The sequence below is a fragment of the Schistocerca serialis genome, chromosome 6 (genome assembly GCF_023864345.2).
Source record: "Schistocerca serialis cubense isolate TAMUIC-IGC-003099 chromosome 6, iqSchSeri2.2, whole genome shotgun sequence".
Lineage (NCBI taxonomy): Eukaryota > Metazoa > Arthropoda > Insecta > Orthoptera > Acrididae > Schistocerca > Schistocerca serialis.
Window position 1 is genome coordinate 265,016,968 of NC_064643.1, and position 23,069 is coordinate 265,040,036.

Consider the following 23,069-nt stretch of genomic DNA (forward strand, 5'->3'; position numbering starts at 1 on the left):
GAGATAGGAAATACTGACGGATTATATTGTAGTGGACATAGTTTGACTGTTTGTCCTAGTACTCTGTTCAACTGAAGCTTCCATCCATGATTATTAGATTTTCTGGAATCCTTGCTTGCACACAGCCCTCAATTCCCTGTTCTCGAGTCTGCCTCAATTCCCTGTTCTCGAGTCTGAGTTACGACAGCATGGACAGAAACTAGATGGTCAGACCGTTTGGAAAGTCCAAAATATACCTTCTGGCAATCACCGAGGAAATACTTCAGTGATGAGAACTGCGAACTTGCCTTATTATTTGTCATATGAATTCAGTGCCTCAACAAAACAAGTCTTCCAGTTTGAATCTCGTGATTACCGATTGTCTTCTGGTAATGCAAGTAAACAGATATTATATGGTGAGTCGTGAATCTAATCAATATTCGCATTGAATTGTAAAACGTAGCTTGATAAGCTAATTCCAACCTGCCTGACCGAATGAAGTTGTGTAAAGTGTCAGTAATCTAATACACGTCTTTTTTTCATGGGAAACGCTTCATCGTTGGACCATTTATAACACATCTCGCAGCAAGTGGACATTTGTATTCTAGCGGAGCAGAACCAAAATCTAGAAATCACGCCCGTTCTGCAAGTCATAGCCGTACTGTACATGTTTATCGTGATCATATAGTCAGCCAGTGCCTCAAGTTTACCTTTTTTTCATTTTTATTTTCATGATTGATGCAGGGCCAACAGCATTATCTTAGTGTCAATCATCACCAATGCATCTCTAAAACGAGTTTCATCTGTGAGAACACGTTCAGCTGTCTTCATCTTGTTTATTTGAGTTCCTTTATGTTCCAGATGATCACACTGGCATATTCACTGTTAGTGTTGGCCGTCGCTTCCTTGAGTGAAGGGAGAACGTTGCAGTTCCAAAACAAACATGGAGAAACTATATGGGTGGGCAGCCTGGGCAATCCAGGACATCAGAGCATCAACGGTGGCGGATGGGAGATGGCTGCTGGTACCACGGTCAGTATTGCATTTGTGGAACATCACGGGTGCACGGATACCTAAGATATTACCTCAGCGTATATTCCTAATCCGAGTAACACAAATATCCTTTTAGTATAACAAGTACGGCACCAATTAACTGAGGTTGGGTAAAGGACAGATTGACTCTTCACTTCTTACAAAAGAAGAAAATAATCAGTCCAGAAGGGTCCATAAAAGGATGAACCTATGAAGCGTCCTATGAAGCGTCTTCGACGCTAGTAAAACATTACTAGATTTCAAACAGTTATTCACAATGTTTGTATACCATCTTTCTTCACGACCACCTCAGCTGTAGCTCATTCAGCTGTGTGTTGGATTCCAGCTGACGTCTGTCCAGTCAACTCGATGGTTTCACGCCCAGGAGAAGACGTAAACGACCCTGGTGCCGCAGCGGATTGCTGGCGGACATGAGCAGCCGTTGCCCTGCACAAAGTGATCTCGCGCTGGCTCCTGGAGTGACATGTAATTGTTGATCTATAAATTCGTCTCCTAATGGGAGTAGGAGTTTTGCTATTCCGTATGGTTTCCTATAGACTGGTAGATTATCGCGCTGCTGGTATGCGGTGCTGTGTGATAAAAGTTGCTGGCAGTGGACCGTCTGAACTGAATAAATTTGAATATCCTAACAATAAAGCTTCCATGGTTTCCCATTCACTGTCTTTTAAGCGCCAAACCTTGGCACATAGTGCAGATATGTTGATGGTTTGTTTGATGCTTCGATTACCTCGTTCTCCAAATACATATCCTCATCCTCGAGTATCTCTAAACTTGCTATTACTAATCCTTCGGTGAGATTCACTTCATCTGTCCCAACTTACCAAAGCTTATCCCGGTTATCAGTTTCGCATGACGGCGGGTATGCTTGCAACTCTTCTTCGTGTAAAACAATTCATTTCTTCTAATGCTTCGTGCAGAGGCTCAACCACTCATAACATCGGCGTCTGCAGACACCCAAACCAACTTCCCTGTACCAGCGACGTACTTTTTATGCGTAATTATCGTTAATGTACGTGTATGCAGTTCAGTTGGTGACATCTTAGCAGTCAGTGTTCCGTGAAACATTTAAATGTTTATAGCTGTCGCACTTACCGGAAACAAGTTCCCCCCACTTTCAACTGTGCGTCGTGCAATATTAACTTTTGCGTGATGCGTTTCCAGAAAGTCAGGTCCCAGACTTGTGGAACATCCTTGCTCCACAGTTCGCAACAATTCCATAGGCTCACGAATGTCCATAGTTCCAAATCTACATTACTGGCCATTAAAATGCTACACCAAGAAGAAATGCAGATGATAAAGGGGTATTCATTGGACAAATATATTATACTATAACTGACATGTGATTACATTTTCACGCAGTTTGGGTGCATAGAACCTGAGAAACCAGTACCCAGAACAACCACCTCTGGCCGTAATAACGGCGTTGATAGGCCTGGGCATTGAGTCAAACTGAGCTTGGATGGCGTGTACAGGTACAGCTGCCCTTGCAGCTTCAACACGATACCACAGTTCATCAAGAGTAGTCACTGGCGTATTGTGACGAGCCTGTTGCTCGGCCACCATTGACCAGACGTTTTCAGTTGGTGAGAGATCTGGAGAATGTGCTGGCCAGGGCAGCAGTCGAACATTTTCTGTATCCACAAAGGCCCTTACAGGACCTGCAACATGCGGTCGTGCATTACCTTGCTGAAATGTAGGGTTTCGCAGGGATCGAATAAAGGGTAGAGCCACGGGTCGTAACACATCTTAAATGTAACGTCCACTGTTCAAAGTGCCGTCAATGCGAACAAGAGGTGACCGAGACGTGTAACCAACGGCACCCCATACCATCACGCCGGGTGATACGCCAGTATGGCGATGACGAATACACGCTTCCAATTTGCGTTCACCGCGATGTCTCCAAACACGGAGGCGACCATGATGATGCTGTAAACAGAACATGGACTCATCCGAAAAAATGACGTTTTGCCATTTGTGCACCCAGGTTCGTCGTTGAGTACACCATCGCAGGCGCTCCTGTCTGTGATGCAGTGTCAAGGGTAACCGCAGCCATGGTCTCCGAGCTGATAGTCCATGCTGCTACAAACGTCGTCGAACTGTTCGTGCAGATGGTTGTTGTCTTGCAAACCTCTCCATCTGTTGACTCAGGGATCGAGACGTGGCTGCACGATACGTTACAGCCATGCGGATAAGATGCCTGTCATCTCGACTGCTACTGATAAGAGGCCGTTGGGATCCAGCACGGCGTTCCGTATTACCCTCCTGAACCCACAGATTCGATAGTCTGCTAACAGTCATTGGATCTCGACCAACGCGAGCAGCAATGTCGCGATACGATAAACCGCAATCGCGATAGGCTACAATCCGACCTTTATCAAACTCGGAAACGTGATGGTACGCATTTCTCCTCCTTGCACGAGGCATCACAACAACGTTTCACCAGGCAACGCCGGTCAATTGCTGTTTGTGTATGAGAAATCGGTTGGAAACTTTCCTCATGTCAGCACGTTGTAGGTGTCGCCACCAGCGCCAACCTTGTGTGAATGCTCTGAAAATGTAATCATTTGCATATCACAGTGTCTTCTTCCTGTCAGTTAAATTTCGCGTCTGTAGCACGTCATCTTCGTGGTGTAGCAATTTTAATGGCCAGTTGTGTGAAACTGAGCTGTGTTGTACACAATGACATCAAATCATTAGTTTCCACTCCATTTAATTTATACCTTGTAGTCCCTAGTCTTCTCCTATCCACAGGGTCTATGCCAGTCACAGATATATGTGCGCCTTTATCGACTAAAAGTTTACTTTTTTTACCATTTACAACGCCCATCAAACAGCAGTCTGTCTCTGCATTAGTGTCTGAAGTATTCTGCCTCCCTGGGTGTGTTTTCCGATGGACGACACATTGCCATTTATGTTTAACGTTTTACTTTGCTTAATTCCGTTACCCTGCTTTCTGTTCCCACACTCGTTTGCCTCGTGGCCAAAATTCTCACATCTGTAACATTGCGGATGACTACACTGCACCTTCCCACAACAATAACAATTCTTTTCGGAAGCAAAAATTCCCTTATCATTACGTACTCGTGTAGCAACATTTATTTCCAACAAATGTGTGGCAACACATAGTGCTATAGCCAAATCCGCAGATTTTCCATTCGTACTCTTCGCGGAAACTTCGCAGGACTTCGTAGCAAAAACAAATGGAGAGCTCTGTTTCCCGCCTCCCTTAGTACGACACGCTCTATTTCTGGATCCCGTGTCAGTTCATATGTCTGAGCGTTTACATTCCGGATTCTGTGGAGAAAAAGTCTCCACAGTCTGATTTGCCTTCTGTATCAACCCATACAGCTTCTCTCTAAAAAGATCCAGCGCTATCCTGCCTACGGTATCTCTGACACAAATCTGCTAATTGTTCAAATTTACTTTCCTTCCTCGGCGTTTCGTGTTGCATCGCGTGTGTCTTGGCTTCACCCGTAAGACGTAAACTGTCCATACGAAGGTAGTTTCATTTGACCATTTGCTATTAAGGAATACCGTTACGTCCTCTGTTGTTTTGCAGGAGAAGGGTGTGATTAGATTAGCAACTAAGGAATTTGCCGAAAATTTGGCATTACTACTGACGACTTAAATTCATTCAAACCCGACTGTGGCTCTCACTCAGCCTTAAAAGGTTCTAACTGAGCCATCAGTTCATCATAGTATAACTTCCGTTGAGTGTTTTCCTCTAATAATTGTGACACTTGCTCCATCAGAGCGATTATACTATCATTAGTAGTAGCTGACCTTTTGGCTAGAATTTTTGTGGAATTTACTTATTTATACTGTAAATACGTGTTCCACACAAGCAACACATACCAGGTAAGGAAAATACAACATACGAAGTAGGGTAGACTCAGATACTTCTTTTGCCTGATCATCGCCCATCGACATTCACTGCACTCACGTGATGCGTGACCATACCGTCTACGAGTAGAAAGAGCTACTGGTATGACATTAGTGCATGGTTCCCCATGATCTGCTGAAGTACGAGTAGTACATTCCACCGGTACCAAATATAGTATCATCTGAATTCTGATAAATCTACATGTTCTGTAGGTTTCACAAAAGATACTTTAGACATAGCATACCCATCAATATCACAACCAAAGAAAGAGAAAAATGTCTTTTGTACTTACTGCATTGTGGTTACGCTGTGACGTGTCAACATCGTAGGTGCAGAGCACTGTCTCCGACTTCGAGGCGTTGGAGTCGAACACTCCTGATGCCAAATCCTCTGATATTAGCGTTGAAGTGCGCACTTCTAGCACCAATTTACAGTTGGGCCGAGAAAAGACACGTCTGTGTGAAGTCACCATAGCTGTAGGGAACCTGTGAAGCGTCTTCGACGCTAGTAAAACATTATTAGAGTTCTTCTGCACCAGCCTCCTGTTGGACTCCATTCAGCTCTGCACGCCCAGGAGATACCAGCGACCCAGGCACAATGGCGGGTTGCCAGGGAACAGGAGCACTTCTTGCCCGATACAAAGTGATCTCCCGCTGGCTGCTGGAGTGTCCTCAGTTCCACTCTCAATCCTACGATGACCCTTGATGACCCATCCATCATGTACTCGTGCTTGTAACAGTAGTCGTGCGGTCTGTCGATCTCCTCCCTACCGCCTGGTAGGTTTCAGCATCCCGCGACACCCCAGTTTTGAACAGTAACGTGGACCCAAAAAGGTCCTGTTGTTGGCTTCTGCATTGACGCCCAGTGCTGGCACCACATTTTATATAATGATGGGAACTAAACATCATTCAATACAGTGCAGCCTTCAGCACTTAATACTTCTTTTGCTGCCTGTAGGTTTGAAATTTCAGTAAGAAAACCCACTGCTTCAACGAAAACGTAAATTACTAATATTTGTTCCTTCTACTGTGTCTATATCATAATAGTTATTTCAATACCATTATCTGCCCTGAAGAGAAGGGGGAAAGTGCAACATTATTACCCAAGCAACAGCAGCCTCATCAGAACATCAGAATCCTCTTCGCCGTAACTATTCGCCACGTAACAAGCAAAGTACCGTGTAACCGCAAAAAAATAGAAACGTAAGATTATTGTGGTAATACTGTCCTATCGTAAGGATAGTGTCGTAAGAGTCGTGACCTCATGAAGGGACCAGAAAGCCTCTCTATTCTTCCCGCACTCCCTCTACCACTAACAGGAATGAAAAAAGAATGTCCGAAGCGAAAATGGTGTCCATAATTCAGTGGAGCGGTTGTGAACAAGTTGGAAATCCTAACATAGGAAGGACTAGTATTCATGTATTTCATTTTAGAGCTATAGACACAATTGAAGTTCCATCTTTCTTTTTCAAAAAACGCGTTTTCAGTGCTGTTCTCTACTCGGTACTCTGTCACATGTCCCTAGACTTGATCCAGGGACGAAAGCACGGAGAAAGTCTTTGAAACATGCGTCATGAGATGGCGCATAGTCCTCATGCCAAGCTGTGCTTTCCTCTGGAGTTTCAAAATTTTAAATATACGAGAAGTGGTTTTTGTTCCTAATGTATTTTTGTACTTGTCTTATCTATAATGATAATAAAAATGTAAAATCGCTGTTTCCGTCTATCTGAACACGCTAATATTCGAAACTACTAGGCGAATTTTCATGGGCTTTTCACAGGTAATAACTTGAGCGTTTGTTGCTATAGGTTATCCGTCTTGAGCTGACTGCAATGTAATTACAAAGAATTACACCAGACGAGTTTCGTTTTTATTTATAATGCATCTTTAGTGGTTATTCTGTAAATTGCATACATACATTTGTACATTTTTCATTGTTTTAGGTTCAAAACAGCGTTTTCTTTACAAACTTGGTCGGCGACTTACTTTGCTCCCTCCCTTCTCGCTAGCAGCGGTTGGTGTCGAAAGGCTTCATTTCACGTCTGCACTTGGCAGTTTTTGGCATTCTGCACTATTTAAAATTCACTTTCTTAAACTGTTTTTTCATTTTGCACTGCCACAGTGTTTATGTCTGTTCGTTTGTTTCCGTTCACGTTGTGAGTGTTGTTAACTCGTGAAACGATTCTGAGTGTGTGTGTGTGTGTGTGTGTGTGTGTGTGTGTGTGTGTGTGTGTGTGAGAGAGAGAGAGAGAGAGGGGGGGGGGCGGGGGCGTTAGAGAGAGAGTGGGAATTAGAGAAGTTGCCTTGTATGTAGGTAGAGACGAGAGTGGAGTGGGGGTGGTCTCTTTCATTTGCAGTGGCGGGGGGAGGGGGGATGTAGGGATAGGCTTGGACAGTAATTATAGGACAGAATCTGGGAGGAGATGGTAGTGGTAAATGGAGCTTGTGGTTATATGTGTACATTTAATGTTATATTAAGAGGACAGTCGGTTTAAAGAACGTGCGGTTTGCCAAGTTGATCTGATCATTTATGAGTTGTTTCTTTTCTATTATGGTTTTTTGAATGTGATAGTTTTCTTGTAAGGTGAGGAGGTATTTTTTGTCGTTAGTTCTTATGATTCACATGTCTGTGCCTCTGGTTGTAATTTTATGCTAGTGTTGGTGTAAGTGTCCTGCAAATTTGAATGATTTGTCCTATACTTGCAAGCTGCTACATGTTCTTTGTATCTGATTTCAAATGGCCTCCTGGTTTGACCTACGTATCTTGCATCACATGTATAGCATTTTAGTTGATATATTCCTGATTTCTGATACAGATCAGTTTTTCCTATCGTTCTTGGAAAGTATTTCTGAATTAAGTTGTTGGTTTGCTGTGCTATTTGTATGCCTTGTTTTTTTCAAAATGTTGTATTGTTGTATTTAGTGTATTTGTTTGTGTGTGATTTTTTTCCTTGTGTTTGTGACAGCTGGGTGTTTGTTCTTTTCTGTTTGTTGATTTTCTTGTTCAGCTTTGTTACTAAGTTCTCTTTGATCCATTGCTTGTGGCTATTTCTATTACTGTATTCATTTCTTTTTTGTAATTGCTTGTACCTAACAGTACTGTGTTTAGTCTGTGGAGCATGTATCTAAGTGCTGCCTGCTTTTGAGAAATGGAATGTTGTGATGTCTCATGTATAACTGTGTCTGTTGTTGTCGGTTTTGGTATATGTCAAATGTGTGATGGTTGTTTTGAATCTTTATGGTGATGTCCCAGAAAATTTTACTGTATATTTTGCTCTTTCTCTATTGTAAAATTTAATAAAGTTCATGAATAGAATTTATGTCTGCGTGTATTTGGTCAATTTTATTGTTTGGTTCATGTATCAGGCATAAGATTTCATCCATATATCTAATCCAGTATAGGATGTTGTTCCTATATGGCACTACTTCGTTAACTATAATCTGTTCTACATGGTTCATAAGTATGGAGCAAAACATGTAAAGAAACACCGTAAGTAACTCGCTGCCCAACTTTATAAAGAAAAAGCTGTTATGAACCTAAAACAATCGAAAATTTACATATATATATATATGATTATTACAAATGATTGAAGCGATTTCACAGCTCTACAATAACTTTATTATTTGAGATATTTTCAAAATGCTTTGCACACACATACAAAAACTCAAAAAGTTTTTTTAAGGCATTCACAAATGTTCGATATGTGCCCCTTTAGTGATTCGGCAGACATCAAGCCGATAATCAAGTTCCTCCCACACTCGGCGCAGCATGTCCCCATCAATGAGATCGAAAGCGTCGTTGATGTTAGCTCGCAGTTCTGGCACGTTTCTTGGTAGAGGAGGTTTAAACACTGAATCTTTCACATAACCCCACAGAAAGAAATCGCATGGGGTTAAGACGGGAGAGCGTGGAGGCCATGACATGAATTGCTGATCATGATCTCCACCACGACCGATCCATCGGTTTTCCAATCTCCTGTTTAAGAAATGCCGAACATCATGATGGAAGTGCGGTGGAGCACCATCCTGTTGAAAGATGAAGTCGGCGCTGTCGGTCTCCAGTTGTGGCATGAGCCAATTTTCCAGCATGTACAGATACACGTTTTTTTCGCAGAAGAAAAAGGGGCCATAAACTTTAAACCGTGAGATTGCACAAAACACGTTAACTTTTGGTGAATTGCGAATTTGCTGCACGAATGCGTGAGGATTCTCTACCGTCCAGATTCGCACATTGTGTCTGTTCACTTCACCATTAAGAAAAAATGTTGCTTCATCACTGAAAACAAGTTTCGCACTGAACGCATCCTCTTCCATGAGCTGTTGCAACCGCGCCGAAAATTCAAAGCGTTTGACTTTGTCATCGGGTGTCAGGGCTTGTAGCAATTGTAAACGGTAAGGCTTCTGCTTTAGCCTTTTCCGTAAGATTTTCCAAACCGTCGGCTGTGGTACGTTTAGCTCCCTGCTAGCTTTATTCGTCGACTTCCGCGAGTTAAGCGTGAAACTTGCCCGCACGCGTTCAACCGTTTCTTCGCTCACTGCAGGCCGACCCGTTGATTTCCCCTTACAGAGGCATCCAGAAGCTTTAAACTACGCATACCATCGCCGAATGGAGTTAGCAGTTGGTGGATCTTTGTTGAAATTCGTCCTGAAGTGTCGTTGCACTGTTATGACTGACTGATGTGAGTGCATTTCAAGCACGACATACGCTTTCTCGGCTCCTGTCGCCATTTTGTCTCACTGCGCTCTCGAGCGCTCTGGCGGCAGAAACCTGAAGTGCGGCTTCAGCCGAACAAAACTTTATGAGTTATTCTACGTATCTGTAGTGTGTCATGACCATATGTCAATGAATGGAGCTACAGTGAATTTATGAAATCGCTTCAATCATTTGTAATAGCCCTGTATATATATATCGAATTTACAGAATAACCACGGAAAATGCTTTATAAGTAAAAGCGAAACGCGTCTGGTGTAATTCTTTGTAATTAGATTGCAATCAGCTCAAGACGGATAATCTATAGTAACAGATGTTACAGCTGCTGCGGAAGATGGCCACGCAAACAAACGTGTTAATTTGAGCGTTGCTTGGGTCAATGTATTTCATCAAAATCGGATCACGGAAAAAATAACGTTATTAAAAGTTGTTTGTGAAATCATCTGCTCAGTTTAGTATTTCAGATGTTTAATCAACCAAAGTAGCAGCAGATGTCGCTGTTTCGTAGCACATGGAAGAACCAATGGCTGGCACTGCTAACTTTTTTAACTCAGAGATGTATCTTCGGTAGTTTACGTCAGTGACAAAAATAAGCACCGCAATCTTATCTTTACAAATACAGACTAACATTGAATTTACTTTGCTAGAATATACGGAATTACTGATTTCGCTTTTCTTTCGATAAGTTTTATTTATGTTTTTGGCCAGGAAAAGGAATTTATTAAGTTTGCTTTGTGATTTGGGTGCCTGCTCATTACAATTTGATTTCGTTTCGCTTACAAATAAAAATAACTAGCAAATAGTTGAACCGTCTGAATATACCAGCTCACCTAAAAGACTGAGGACTATGCAGTGTCTAGAATCCAATGAGAATCGAGAGGTGGGACTTGCTGCGGCTCGAGAACATCTAGCTTTAACTCGCTCTTTGGTAACTCCTGCCGTAAGTGAGGCTCACCATAACTTTGACGAGAGCGTCATGTATTATCTCGCTCCACAGAACCCTTCACTAACAGAGGCTTAAAGTTACTTTTCTCCAACGTAACACCATAGAAGCGAAAATTTTGATGGGAAGCGGTAAAGGCGAGCGAATTTTTATGCCTCGAATCCCACTTATTCCTATCAGTTTACATGTCGTTTTAAACGCTTAGGCCATAGCCGTAAACACACACGCTTCGTGTTGCGGGCATGGACCTTAGTGTCAGTCGCTTTTGGCACAGCCATCTCTATGTGGCTATCTCCTGTTTTAGTGAAGCAAACAAGCTCTTCGATCATGTACCCGGTCATGCTACTTCAAACGTTGAAAACAAAGAAGCTTTAATAAGTCAAAAATATGCACGAAAATATACACAAATACCCGGGCAGTGACGAGTTTATCACCGTTGTGTACATAGTTCCGCGTAGTCAGCGCGTACACAACTTTCCCACTAGAGCGCGCCCCGCTAAGCACAGCAGCGCAGGCGCAGCGCTCGTCCGTCTCTGCACTACGAAATGGCGCTGTCTTAGAGACGGACCAAATTCTGATTCCACCGATCCGCATATTAATATGTAACGCAGCCAATGAGATTGCTGCTGACGTAGAACCTTTTCTCCTCGCGTGTCACACTCGCGCAGTGATACCTGAACGCGTGAGGTATTATAACGAATGTACAGACCTCCGATCAGCCAGTCTGCATTAGTCTGTAGTCAAGTTTCAGTCTGCGCCTGTTAACATTATAATATTCCTGTACATAGCCATGAAGATAAATGTATGGACACTTTGTCAAGTATCAGAGATATGTGAGAATAAGATTAATGTACAAAGACCAAAGGAACTTCAGATTGTCAATTGTAAATAGCATCCAGAATCAGGTTAAGTAAGGTTTATGCTTTTTATTATTTTAATAAATGTGTATGAAAATTAATCAAGTTCTGTTCAAAGTTGGTCACCGTCAATCTGCTACTCTAAGCGTGCAAGTGGCATTTCTATCGTCTGACCTAACAGCAGAAGATAAACACGCCACGATAAGACCACGAGACATATTGCTGACACTCGCCTACTTCGTTAGAGCAACAAGTCAAATAATCTGATGGTGTGTGTACCGATGGTCTTACAGTACGCACACCACAATCACCTACTCGCAAATAAAATATAGTGCCTCAGTATTAATGACAGCCGGTGGCGGAGGCGCTTCAGTCCGGAACCGCGCGACTGCTACGGTCGCAGGTTCGAATCCTGCCATGGGCATGGGTGTGTGTGATGTCCTTAGGTTAGTTAGGTTTAAGTAGTTCTAAGTTCTAGGGACTGATGACCTCAGATGTTAAGTCCCATAGTACTCAGAGCCATTTGAACCATTTTATTAATGATACCTGTAGTAGAAACATTCTTCCTGCTATTTTGAAAAAAATTGACGTTTTTGAGACCAAGCCTGTGTACAAAACACACATGATTCTTGAAAAGAAAGAAATAGCAACCAGCCACTGTTAATATTTTTAATTATTCATAAAAATAGTGTTGTTAACGGTTTGAATTTTCAGATGGCTGTTTACATTAGTATTACATTTGTTGCCGCGCGGGATAATCGAGCGGTCTAGGGCGTCTTGTCACGGTCAGCGGCTTCCCCTGTCGGAGGTTCGAATTCCCCCTCGGGCATGGGTGTATGTGTCGGCCTTAGTCTAAGTTAGTTTAAGTTAGATTAAGTAGTGTGTAAATTTAGGGACCGATGACCTCAGCATTTTGGTCCCATAAGACCTGACCACAAATTTCCAAATTACATTTGTTGTTGTTTACATTAGTTGATGGCAAAAAAGCCAACAAATAATGTAAACAACAACAAATGTTATATGAACGTGATTAGCCTTCTCAAAAACAGTAACGGCGGTATCTGTGTAAATAAATAGCATTATTAACAGTGACTGGTTGCTATTTTCTTCTTTTCAACAATCAGCTTGTAAAAACTTTCTAATTGGCTCGTAGAACCAGACAGCTCTTTGGTATGGCGCTGAGTACATCCTTAATAACATATTTATTTTCTGATTTGTCTCATTATTTTTTGGGGTGATATGGTGAGATACAATATTCTGTAGAATCAGGATACTTTCTCAATTTTTTGGATACAAATCAGTTATTTACAAACAGAGATACATTGTTTTTTTCATTATCTTGATAAATGTCAGATTTGGTACTTATAACCTCGTCACGTTCCTCTTTACAGTTGTGCTAGGTGGCTACATCCGCGAAACAAAAGACAATATCAAACGTGAAAGGGCTAAAAATACGTGGTGCCATTGACAGTAGCACGTACAACACATTCCACTGGCTGTTTAATCTCAGAATAATCAGTGGTCCATTAAAATATGACTTAGAAAATGGCTTATCTATTTATTCTACACCAATATAAAACTCTTCCCCCTTACTATCATAGTGCTCTCCATCACACAAATCTTAAATTTTCTCCTGCCATCTGTTTACGCTTTCGTATGCGATTAACAGAAACTTCAAGTCCGCTCCGAGGAGATTATCACCTTTGTTTTTTACGTCTCCCAAAACGGCACTTAATTATGTGAAGTCTGTGTTTTTCTACGACATTACCGTTCCCAATTTCTTTACACATTTCTCTCGCGCATCTTTATTTTATTTTCTTGTACTTCTGTTAATTTATTTTCTAAACAACATGCTCTGCTGACGTCCTATCCCATCCTTTGCTTTCTTACACCTCCTTCTACCATCAATAACTTATTAGTTCTTGAGTTACCCATGGTTATATGATGGTCTGCAAGATTTCAATTACTTGAGGAAATATGATAACAAGCAACTTTATTATATGGCATTATTTTATGGAATGATGTGTTTCGAACTTTCATTCAGCTTCAACTTGCGTAATACATTTAAATCTTCGTCTGTTTCCTCGACTGCATTTTAAATACTGTAGCTGCTTATTGTTCTGCAGTTTGTGGCTCTTATTCCGCATTTTTATGTAGCGAATCTAAAACTGTTCGTGCTATGCGTAATATGGCGTAACAGAGAGAAAAACTGGCAGCTACAGCAGTCAAAATGTAGTGAATAAAAATGTAACATTGACAAAGACCTAAATGTATTACACACGCTGAAGATAGGCCAGCGGCCGAAACACTTATCTGCATAACATAAAACTACACAAAAAAACTGGTCAGGTGCTAGAAGGGTCCATAAGAAATTATGTATATAAACAATTCAAATATTCCGAGAATCTAGTATCGTGACGATTTTGGCTGTTATCGTCATTGATGCAAGATGTCGGTCCCAGACACTCGAAGACTTGCGTGAACGTTTAAATTTCAAGTCTGAAGTCAGATAAAAAAGCGGCAAAAGAAATACCTTTTCTGTGATATAATTACAAATTACCAATTTTCTGACTTTTTCCCTTACTTGTACTGCGAAACCTTTCTTCTTGCCAAAATTTATGATTCTACGTCTAGGTTTTAATGAATAAACTTGCGAGTATTAAAATATGGGACACAAATGGCCATATCTTTTGACTGCACTGACATAGAAGGACTATAAACCTCAGTATCACAAATTTCAACTTGATAGATCTATCTGTTTTTGAGGAAAAGGGATCTTAACAGACGGACAAACAGACATACAATCTGGTAACAAATGACAAAACATTTATTTTCTCGTGGTTATAATTACAGATAAACACTTTCCGGATTTTCGCCTTTGATTTTACTGTGAAACCTTGCTTTTCGCAAAGTGTCATGATTATAGACCAACGGAGAGTGCCCTGAAGGTTTTGGTGAGTGACTTTGCAAGTATCAAAACACGTGACGTGACATAAATAGCTCTCTCTTTTGGCTGCATTGAGTTAGAAGCTTACATATGTTACAGCGCCAACCGACTAAAGACTTAGTACGTGACATAGATTTCAACAACTTGACACATCTACACGTTCCTGAGAAAAAGGCAACTTTAAAGACGTGCGGACAGACGGTCAGTCTTATAATAAATGGCAAATTATTTATTTTTCCGTGTTTTCTAGTTACAAATTAACATGTTTTGTATTCTTTCCTTGGGTTGTAGCCTTGCCTTTTGCTTAATTTCGTGATTAGAGGACAACGGGGAGTACTCTGTATGTTTTGAAGAGCGAGTTTGCGAATTTAGACTATGTGGCATAAATAGCAGTCTCTTTTGGTTGCACTGGCTTAGAATCTCATATTTATTCCACCGTAAAATGAGTATAGATCTTATTATGCGACGTAAATTCCAACTTGGTATGTCTACCCGTTCCTGAGAAAAAATGTTTTGAAGAGTCGGACGGACAGATAGACAGACAACGGACAACAAAGTGATACTATGAGGGTTCCGTTTTTACCGGTTTGTTGATTTCGGTATTTCTTGTAGTAATTCAATTCACAGAACTCGACCACCATTCACATCCATTAATTAAAGCTCCAATTACTTCTTTTTTATAATTTTCCACTACTTCTATACCGAAATACCATCAAAACACTCTGGTCACTACCTCAGAAAATTTCCACGTTGCTTCACTCTTTCTCAAGTTCTTACTTTTCGCCCACGGTTCATACACTACTGGCCATTAAAATTGCTACACCACGAAGATGACGTGCTACAGACGCGAAATTTAACCGACATGAAGAAGATGATGTGACATGCAAATGATTAGCTTTTCAGAGCACTCACACAAAGATGGCGCCGGTGGCGACACCTACCACGTGCAGACATGAGGAAAGTTTCCAACCGATTCCTCATACACAAACGGCAGTTGACCGGCGTTGCCTGGTGAAACGTTGTTGTGATGCCTTGTGTAAGGAGGAGGAATGCGTACCATCACGTTTCCAACTTTGATAAAGGTCTGATTGTAGCCTATCGCGATTGCGGTTTATCGCATCGCGACATTGCTGCTCGCGTTGGTCGAGATCCAATGACTGTTAGCAGAATATGGAATCGGTGGGTTCAGGAGGGTAATACGGAACGCCGTGCTGGATCCCAACGGCCTCGTATCACTAGCAGTCGAGATGACAGGTTTCTCATCCGCATGGCTGTAACGCATCGTGTAACCACGTCTCGATCCCTGAGTCAACAGATGGGGACGTTTGCAGATAACAACCATCTGCACGAACTGTTCGACGACGTTTGTAGCAGCATGGACTATCAGCTCGGAGACCATGGCTGCGGTTACCCCTGTCGCTGCATCACAGACAGGAGCGCCTGCGATGGTGTACTTGACGACGAACCTGGGTGCACGAATGGCAAAACGTCATTTTTTCGGATGAATCCAGGTTCGTGTTTGGCGACATCGCGGTGAACGTACATTGGAAGCGTGTATTCGTCATCGCCATACTGGCGTATCACCCGGCGTGATGGTATGGGGTGCCATTGGTTACACGTCTCGGTCACCTCTTGTTCGCATTGACGGCACTTTGAACAGTGGACGTTACCTTTCAGATTTGTTACAACCCGTGGATCTACCCTTCATTCGATCTCTGCGAAATCCTACATTTCAGCAGGATAATGCACGACCGAATGTTGCAGGTCCTGTAAGAGCCTTTGTGGATACAGAAAATGTTCGACTGCTGCCCTGGCCAGCACATTCTCCAGATCTCTCACCAATTGAAAACGTCTGGTCAATGGTGGCCGAGCAACTGGCTTGTCACAATACGCCAGTCACTACTCTTCATGAACCGTGGTATCGTGTTGAAGCTGCATGGGCAGCTGTATCTATACACGCCATCCAAGCACTGACTCAATGCCCAGGCGTATCAAGGCCGTTATTACGGCCAGAGGTGGTTGTTCTGGGTACTGATTTCTCAGGATCTATGCACCCAAATTGCGTGAAAATGTAATCACATGTCAGTTCTAGTGTAATATATTTGTCCAATGAATACCCGTTTATCATCTGCATTTCTTCTTGGTGTAGCAATTTTAATGGCCAGTTGTGTATTATCCAGATACGTTTGTTCTTGTCCCACAACTACGCTGCAGTTACCCAAGACTGTTTCAATATCAATTCTATTAAATTCATTAATATCCATAACTTCTCCCTTTTCTCTTTCAGCCGATCTACTGTATAAGCGGCTAGTTTTTTGTCAGAGTGTAGCTATTGACCCCTCGGGGGGTGCCAACAGATGACTGTCAAGGTGGACGACTCCTGGCAAGGCCGCATCTGGGGCCGCACCGGCTGCAAATTCGACGCGTCCGGACGAGGCAGCTGCCAGACGGGCGACTGTGGAGGGGTGCTGAAATGCAACGGCGCCGGGGGCAAGCCCCCGAGCTCCCTGCTGGAAGTCACTCTACGCGGATCGGGCGGCAACGACTACTACGACGTCAGCCTCGTTGATGGCTACAACATTCCCATCACGGTGAGTTCGGGCTGTTTGCCACTGTCCACGTTTCCACCCGACTGGGACCCCTGTTGGTTAATAATAACACAAGCAAGACTACTTGATATGAGGAGAAACCATCAAGGCGAGTAATGAGAAATTATCTTCTGTGATCTCTCAGTTACGATCCGCTGCATGTTACCGTGTAGATCTTACATTCATTTTCCGTACAGCAGCCGTCCCATCCGCAACAAGTCCATCAAGACCACACGACTATCAGTGTCAACTGCAGAAAATGATTACGGTTCAACAGCTGCCTCATGTCCCATACACAAAGTTAAAGTTTGTAATGCTGCACGCAATGAACCACCAAACTCCCAGTCATACACGCTGAGGGGACAAAAAGTCGTGGGACAGCGATGTACACGTACATAGAAGGCAGTATATCGCCAACACGAGGTATAAAAGGGTGGTTCATTAGCGTAACTGTTATTTGTACTTAGGAGATGTGAAAAGGCTTTCGACATGATTATGGCCGCACGACGGGACTTAACAGACTTCGAGCGCGGAATCGTAGTTGGACCTAGACGCATGGGACATTCAGCTTCAGAAATCGTTAAGGAATTCAGAATACCGAGATCCACAATGTCAATAGTGCGCTGAGAATGCCAAACATCAGGCATTATCTCACACCACGGACGTCGCAGTGGCCAACGGCCTTCATTTAACGACCAAGGCGTATGCGCAGCGTTACCAGTGCTAACAGACAAGCACCATTGCTTGAATAAGCTGCAGAAATCAATGTGGAACGTAGGACGAAAGTATTCGGTACGCTGTGCAATTGGCGTTAATAGGTCGTGGCACAGACAACCGACGCGAGTGCCTTTGCTAACTACGACATTGCCTGCACTACCTCTCCTGGGCTCGTGACCATATCGATTGGACCCTAGACGCCTGAAAAACTGTGGCCTGTTCAGATGAGTCCGGACTTCAGCTGGTAAGAGCTGATGGCAGGGTTCGTGTGTGGCGCAGACCCCACGTAGCAATGGGTCCAATCGTCAACAACGCACTCTGCAAGCTGGTGGTGGCTCCATAAAGGTGTGGGCTATTCGTTTACACGGAATAGAATGGGTCCTCCGGTCAAAGTGAACCGATCATTGACTGGAAATGGTTATGTTCGTATACTTTGAGATCACTTGCAACCAACAACGATGGAATTTTTACGGTTGGCAATTCGCCACGTCACAGTTCGCGATTGGTTTTAAGAACATCCTGGATCGTTCGATGGAGTGGTCTTGCTACCGAGATCACCCTACGCGAATCCATCGACCTTTCATTAGTCAAATCGAGAGGCCAGTCCATAAGCAAATTCCTGCACCAGTAACACTTTTGCAGTTATGGACGACTATAGAGGCAGCACGGCTCAGTATTTCTGTAGAGGACTTCCAACGACTTTTTCAGTCCATACCACGTCGAGTTGCTGCACTATGTCAGGCAAAAGAAGGTCCTACACAAAACTGAGAGATGTCCCATGACTTTTGTCACCTCAGTGTAATCTAAGTCCAATGGAAACTTAATCCACGTAATTCCTGTTTACAAAACTATTCCAAGTCCAATAAAAATGTCTCAGATTGTCTGGTTGAAGGTATATGCGACACTCATCGGTGAAGAGAACGTGATGCCAATCCTGAGTGGTCCATTGGGCACGTTGTTGGGCCCATCTGTACCGCGCTGCATGGTGTCGTGGTTGCAAAGATGGACCTTGTCATGGACGTCGAGATTGAAGTTGTGCATCATGCAGTCAATTGCGCACAGTTTGAGTCGTAACACGACGTCCTGTGGCTGCACGAAAAGATTATGGTGGAGTTGCTGTCAGGGTTCCTCCGAGCCATAATCCGTAGGTAGCGGTCATCCACAGCAGCAGTAGGCCAAGGGCGGCCTGAGCGAGGCATGTCATCGACAGTTCCTGTCTCTCTGTATCTCCTCCATACCCGAACAACATCGCTTTGTTTCACTCCGAGAAGCCTGGACACTTCCCTTGTTGAGAGCCCTTCCTCGCACAAAGTGACAATGCGGACTCGATCGAACCGCAGTATTGACCATCTAGGCATGGCTGAACTACAAGCAACACGAGTCGTGTACCTCTTTCCTGATTGAGTGACTGGAACTGATCGGCTGTTGGATCCCCTCCGTCTAATAGGTGCTGCTGATGCATGGTTGTTTACATCTTTGGACGGGTTTAGTGACATCTCTCAACAGTCAAAGGGACTGTGTCTGTGATACAATATCCACAGTCAACGTCTATCTTCAGGAGTTCTGAAACCGGGATGATGCGTAACTTTTTTTGATGTAATAATTTTTCTTTAATTTACGTCTATGGTCACAAACTTTTTGTTAACAGATCACCGGTTTCGGTCTTTAATGACCATCATCAGATCTGTTTCATAAAAACAAAGTCCTAATGTACTGCAGCCATAGTAGCATCGTCAAATGTTTTGATGTGTGTATAATTTCCAGTATTTTGTGTAATTGATGGTTGAGATTATTTCAGTTAAATTCTATCATTCAGTACAACTGCAGTACCGCGACAGCCTCTTGCTCCATGAGCTGTCTTCTCGTAATGTCACACACTGCATCGTACAAGCAGTAAGGAGAAGTGCGCTTCAAATGACAATCCAGCCTTGCACAGTCAAGTTTTTCAGTTTCCGTGAATCTTTTCAGGAAAATTTTGGCATGGTTACTTCAAAGAGGCCGAGACCGATTCGTTTCTCCATCCTTGTCTAGAGCGAGCTATGGTGTCGTCTCTAAGGCTTTCAGTGCCCCGGGACGTTTTTAATCCTTCTTGGCCGGCCGAGTTGGCCGAGCGGTTAAAGGCGCTGCAGTCTGGAACCGCACGACCGGTACGGTCGCAGGTTCGAATCCTGCCTCGGGCATGGATGTGTGTGATGTCCTTAGGTTAGTTAGGTTTAAGTAGTTCTAAGTTCTAGGGGACTTATGACCACAGCAGTTGAGTCCCATAGTGCTCAGAGCCATTTTTTAATCCTTCTTCTTTTTCTTCCAGAGTGAAGCTGAGTATAACATTAAAGAAATTTTGAATTCTCATTCATAACGGATTGCTCTCGTACTTCTGCAGATGACTCCCACCGACGCGTCCGGCGGCGGTGACCACTACCGATGCAGACCAGCGACTTGCACAGCCAACGTGAACGCCAAGTGCCCCTCAGAGCTGCAGGTCGTGGCCAACGGCGCCGTCGTCGCTTGCAAGAGTGCGTGCCTCGCCTTCAACACCGACCAGTACTGCTGCCGCGGTGCCTACAATACGCCTCAAACCTGCAAGTCCTCCACGTGGCCAAAGAACTATCCGAGCTTCTTCAAAAGTCTCTGTCCTGATGCCTACAGCTACGCATACGACGACAAATCCAGCACATTCACGTGCGCCAACACAGGCTACAGGATCACCTTCGGCTGAATCACTCACTTGGATGTCCCGTCTGCTCCATTTTAATAAACTGCATGCTTTTCTTCTTCCGTGCTTTAGTGCTTCCTAGTTAACAAAAAATAAATCTGCAGCAATTAATGTACTGTTTATTATTGCAATATGAAAGTCCTTCCTGTGCACCAAAAGGTTTATGTTTACTACGGTATGCGTCACGTCAGAAAGCACCGTTATGCAGAGACAGACAGACAGAGAGAGAGAGAGAGAGAGAGAGAGAGAGAGGCAGGGACGCGTGGAGGGGATGAGCCTTGCGTAAGTGTGGTGGTAGAGTGGGCAGAAGCAGCTTCCATGTCGCCTAGCCTGAAAAATGTTGCTGTGAACCACAATGAATAAAAATGCATCTCCATTCAAGTATGGCCGCTTCCCAGTCTGGAGGAGTCAGTTCATGACTGTCGCCGGCCGGTGTGGCCGAGCGGTTCTAGGCGCTACAGTCTGGAACCGCGCGACTGCTACGGTCGCAGGTTCGAATCCTGCCTCTGGCATGGATGTGTATGATGTCCTTAGGTTAGTTAGGTTTAAGTAGTTCTAAGTTCTAGGGGACTGATGACCTCAGCAGTCCCATAGAGCTCAGTGCCATTTGAACCATGACTGTCCAGCGCTTTTCACGACAAGGTGTCACGAGGAAGACTAAAGCCTACTGGCTGTTGCATTTTCGTCGAAGGAGATTCGCAGAACGGTTCAAAAATGAACTGCCTTCCTATAAGCCGAGCATTACTGTCGGAATTTCTTGACTTGACGGTCCGTGAAGGCCTGCCGACATCCTAGAGCTGTACAAGGCAAGGCATCCTGCACGTGCAGTTCTGGGTGATGTGCATGACGGCTGCAGCCCTTACAACGGTGCATCGATAGAAAAGACAAAAATCGGCTTCAATAATATCCAGACTGAAATACTGCTTATAGACGAACGATAGGATTTGTCTAGGAGTTTCTCACCAGAACCATCGAAGAATAAACATTGTGCAACCATTGTTGGAGGAGAACACGGTGGGGGGCAGGAGAATGTTACCGTATTATACTCCAGTAGCTTCAATGGCACGTGGAAGATACTTTTGATCGATTCGAGTACATTTCATAATGGAGATCATATTCTCCCACATTCTGGGGTTGTTTTATAAGTGCGATAGAAAGGAAAATAAGCAGTTTAGAACAAAAAATACATCTCATTCCTCAACATAGCCTCCAGCTATGCCTATACACGTGGTTAATCGAGCTTCCTATCTTTTTGTGGTAAGTGTGTTAAACTCTGCAACATAATCATCGTCGACAATCATCATTTCCTCTTTTTCTGCTAATTTCTTTCCACCAACTCCAATTTTCGACTCACTGCCATCTCAGTTTGAGCAATAACATGGATGAGAAACGGAATCAGAACCCAATCCTTGCTGCAGAATAGGACGGTGCTGCCGAAGGAGAACATCTGTTGATTACTTTTGATTTTTTCAGCTCACAACTCAGACAAGTCACAAATTAAACAAGATAGGTGCCAGATATGGTACTGCCCTGTTCCAAGCAATCAGTAACAGTTATATCCTAAGATTCCGAAGAAACAACCGGCACCTCCTTAGCATTTGGCAGAATGGTATTTGCTTTCTATGATGAGTCGAACTGGTGCGTGTTTGTTGTCTGAATTGCTGTTTTATATCTGGTTTGCAACGATAGAGTAAGTTCAAAAATGTTCAAATGTGTGTGAAATCTTATGGGACTTAATTGCTAAGGTCATCAGTCCCTAAACTTACACACTACTTGACCTAAACTATGCTAAGGACAAACACACACACCCATGCCCGAGGGAGGACTCGAACCTCCGCCGGGACCAGCGGCACAGTCCATGACTGCAGCGCCGTAGACCGCTCGGCTAATCCCGCGTGGCCGGAGTAAGTTCCATACACAGTCACACATGGGTGCAAAACGTCCTGTTGATTGCGATTAAACATTTGCCAGACACTCAGGTGAAACATTCTTTCAGATGCATGTTTGACAAACAGTCAGCAACAGCGCTGTCTATCGAGAACGAAGGTTTTTAACCTCCAATTTTTCGTCCGGGATATTGTGTACTCGTGCAGCCTCGTCTATCTTGCCCACTCACAAGAAGCCATACATTAGAACATCAGATTATGAATGTTTTCAGCGATCTCTGTACTGGTGATCCCCGATGATCATCCGGAGCACTTTTCACTCTAAGTGATCCTACAGCCACTCTGAAGTACTGGTGCAGAATCCCAATGTATTAAATCTGTTTCACCCTTTATGGGTCCCGCAGTCCAATCCTTAAAATAAAATTATAATAACATGCGGTTTTATGGGAGTTCGCTTAGTGGTTTGTCATCTCATGTTACGAACACGTGTGGTAACGCTCTTATCCTTGCGCTACCTTTGCGCTTGAGTAGGTAGGAATGCACTGTTTGCACTTTCCGTTAACGGTGGTCAGTTATTACTATCTAAAAGCTATGTATTTTTGTATAACAGTTTCTTTGCTATATTTCAGCATTAGGATTCTGAAGATAGAAATAACTCCGAAATGCTTCACTTTATGATCAGTGAAGTCAGTCTTCACCTGCTATATGACTTTTTATGCGACCTAGCCAGCTTAACGTCAGATCTACGCATAACTTCCAGAATCGTCGCTAGCCTCCTACTGACTTTGTCACA

The 23,069-nt window shown here is 43.4% G+C and overlaps 1 protein-coding gene across 3 annotated transcripts in view; it reads left to right on the forward strand.

The window, feature by feature from the left end:
• The window catches only part of LOC126484165 (uncharacterized), a 182,512-nt gene extending 162,046 nt beyond the window's left edge, over positions 1-20,466 (forward strand). For 2 of the 3 annotated variants that reach the window (XM_050107567.1, XM_050107566.1), the window contains exons 2-4: positions 841-1,011; positions 16,730-16,963; positions 20,058-20,466. In XM_050107567.1, the coding sequence (XP_049963524.1) occupies positions 841-1,011; positions 16,730-16,963; positions 20,058-20,393 (741 nt within the window). In that variant the 3' untranslated portion in view covers positions 20,394-20,466. Of the gene's footprint in view, positions 1-840; positions 1,012-11,335; positions 11,474-16,729; positions 16,964-20,057 lie in introns of those variants that run through there. The other variant, XM_050107568.1, reaches the window with a different exon arrangement.
• The last annotated feature ends 2,603 nt before the right edge of the window (positions 20,467-23,069 follow it).